Here is a 2,535-nt window from a genome sequence, read left to right on the forward strand (position 1 = left end):
CGGTTGCAGCATGCCCGGGGTCACGGGATCCCCTTTTGTGAGAAGCCAAGTCGATGGGGGGGGGATTCAGATTCGTTTAACAAAGTGTGTGACTAACTTAACAAATGCAATGATTCGCTTAATGACGCTGGCAAGGAAAGCCGTAGGACGGGGGCAAACTCACTGAAGAAGCGGTGAAGACTCCAACCCTGGAGGTTTTTAAGAAGAGACTGGACAGTCATTTGTCTGGAATGGTATATAGGGTTTCCTGCCTGAGCAGGGGGCTGGACTAGATGAACTCCAAGGTCTCTTCCAATATTATTATTCTTTTTTCCCCCTTCCTTCCTTCCTTCCTTCCTTCCTTCCTTTCTCCCTCCCTCCCTCCCTCCCTCCCTCCCTTCTCCAACACTGGAGGTTTTTAAGAAGAGACTGGACAGCCATTTGTCTTAAATGGTCTAGGGCAGGGGTAGGCAACCTTGGCTCTTTTATGACTGGTGGACTTCAACTCCCAGAATTCCTGAGCCAGCGTGAGGGAACTATGATCCTTTTATGAGTGGTGGACTTCAACTCCCAGAATTCCTGAGCCAGCCATGCTGAGGAGAAAGGGAGAGGTTTCCAAGCTGAGCCATGCTGGCTCAGGAATTCTGGGAGTTGAAGTCCACCAGTCATAAAAGAGCCAAGTTTGAAGACCCCTGGATTATGCAATGCCAATGTTATGCTACTCAAAATAAAGATTCTTAAAGGTAAAAAATGCCTCAAAGTCCTTTGGAAGGGTTTCATGTGCCGGAATTATAAAATGTATGCATATATAATAAATAATATAAATACATTTGTAATACCTCTATGTTATAAAATACATACATTATAAATTATAATTCCTCTTTACCAACCCTGTTTCTAGGCCATCGTCTGCGCTGTACATATTACACGGAAAGTGCCCGCTTTAATAGATATGTTCACACCACTGGGAGAGCAGCTGTTGAAGGAACAAATTCACGGTGAGAGGGCTGGTTTTTGAGTCAGAGGTCGGTGGGCAAAACTGGTGAGTTGCGTATTTTTGTTTGTATGGAGATCCATCAGCTACTTGTACCAATAGGAAACTGGTTTCATGGCTAAAATGGGCAACGGAAGGCCTGGGAAAACGCTATGAGAAAGATCGAGAAACAGTTAAGGGAAAAGATGGAGAAAAGATTATGGAAAAGATCGAGGAAAAAAACCTATGGGAATGATCGAGAAACAGTTAAGGGAAAAGATCACGAAAAGGCTAGGGAAAGGATCAAGCAAAAATTCAAGAAAAAGATTGAGAAAAAGTCAGAGAAAAGATTGAGAAAAAGTTAGGGAAAATATCAAGAACAGGTTAGGAAAAAGATCAAGGAAAGTTTCGGAAAAAGATCGTGAAAAGGTTAGGGAACAGATCAAGAAAAGATTGAGGGGGAAATCAAGAAAAAGAAAAGATCAAGAAAAGGTTAGGGAAAAGATTGAGAAAAGGTTAGGGAAAAGATCAGGAAAAGATTAGGGAAAAGATCGAGAAAAGGTTAGGAAAAAGATCAAGAAAATATTTGGAAAAAGATCAAGAAAAGGTTAGGGAAAAGACTGAGAAAAAAAGATGGAGAAAAGGTTAGGGAAAAGATGGAGAAAAGATTAGGGAAAAGATCGCGGAAATGTTAGGGAAAAGATCGAGGAAAAGTTAGGGAAAAAGATGGAGAAAAGGTTAGGAAAAAAGATCAAGAAAAGGTTAGGGAAAAGATCGAGAAAAGATTAGGAAAAAAGATGGAGAAAAGATTAGAAAAAATATCGAGAAAAGATTAGGGAAAAGATTGAGAAAGAAAAAATCGAGAAAAGGTTAGGGAAAAGATCAAGAAAAGGTTAGGAAAAAAGATGGAGAAACGGTTAGGAAAAAAGACGGAGAAAAGGTTAGGAGAAAAGATCGAGAAAAGATTAGGAAAAAAGATCGAGAAAAGATTAGGAAAAAAGATCGAGAAAAGATTAGGGAAAAGATCGAGAAAGAAAAAATCGAGAAAAGATTAGGGAAAAGATCAAGAAAAGGTTAGGGAAAAGATCAAGAAAAGATTAGGGAAAAGATCAAGAAAAGATTAGGAAAAAAGATGGAGAAAAGGTCAGGAAAAAAGATTGAGAAAAGATTAGGGAAAAGATCAAGAAAGAAAAAAATTGAGAAAAGGTTAGGAAAAAGATCAACAAAAGTTTTGGGAAAAGACCGAGAAAAGGTTAGGAAAAAAGATCGAGAAAAGATTATTTTATTTTTTATTTTATTTTATTTTTTATTTTTAGGATTTATATGCCGCCCTTCTCCCCATGGGACTCAGGGCGGCTCACAGCGTATTAAAACATCATACAAAAAAAAAAAAAAAATTCCCCTACTAAAAACCAATTAAAACCCAAATATTGGTAGCTGTGGCTCTTTAAAATCGTTAAAAATTGTCCCTATTTAAAACTCACCCTAGGTCAGGCCCGCTTGTTGAAAAAGCCATGTCTTGAGGGCGCGGCGGAAGGTTAAGAGATCCGGAATCGTCCGGATCTCGGGGGGTAGTTCGTTCC

General features: G+C 39.3%; 1 protein-coding gene across 1 annotated transcript in view; it reads left to right on the forward strand.

Moving 5' to 3' along the window:
• Nucleotides 1-2,535, forward strand: part of AP1G2 (adaptor related protein complex 1 subunit gamma 2) — a 27,812-nt gene that overhangs the window by 5,811 nt on the left and 19,466 nt on the right. The window contains exon 5 of the mRNA XM_015822243.2: nucleotides 881-977. Within this exon, the coding sequence (XP_015677729.1) occupies nucleotides 881-977 (97 nt within the window). The remainder of the gene's footprint in view (nucleotides 1-880; nucleotides 978-2,535) is intronic.

This window comes from Protobothrops mucrosquamatus, unplaced genomic scaffold (genome assembly GCF_001527695.2).
Source record: "Protobothrops mucrosquamatus isolate PMUCROS unplaced genomic scaffold, P.Mucros_1.0 scaffold1499, whole genome shotgun sequence".
In the NCBI taxonomy this organism is placed as follows: Eukaryota; Metazoa; Chordata; class Lepidosauria; order Squamata; family Viperidae; genus Protobothrops; species Protobothrops mucrosquamatus.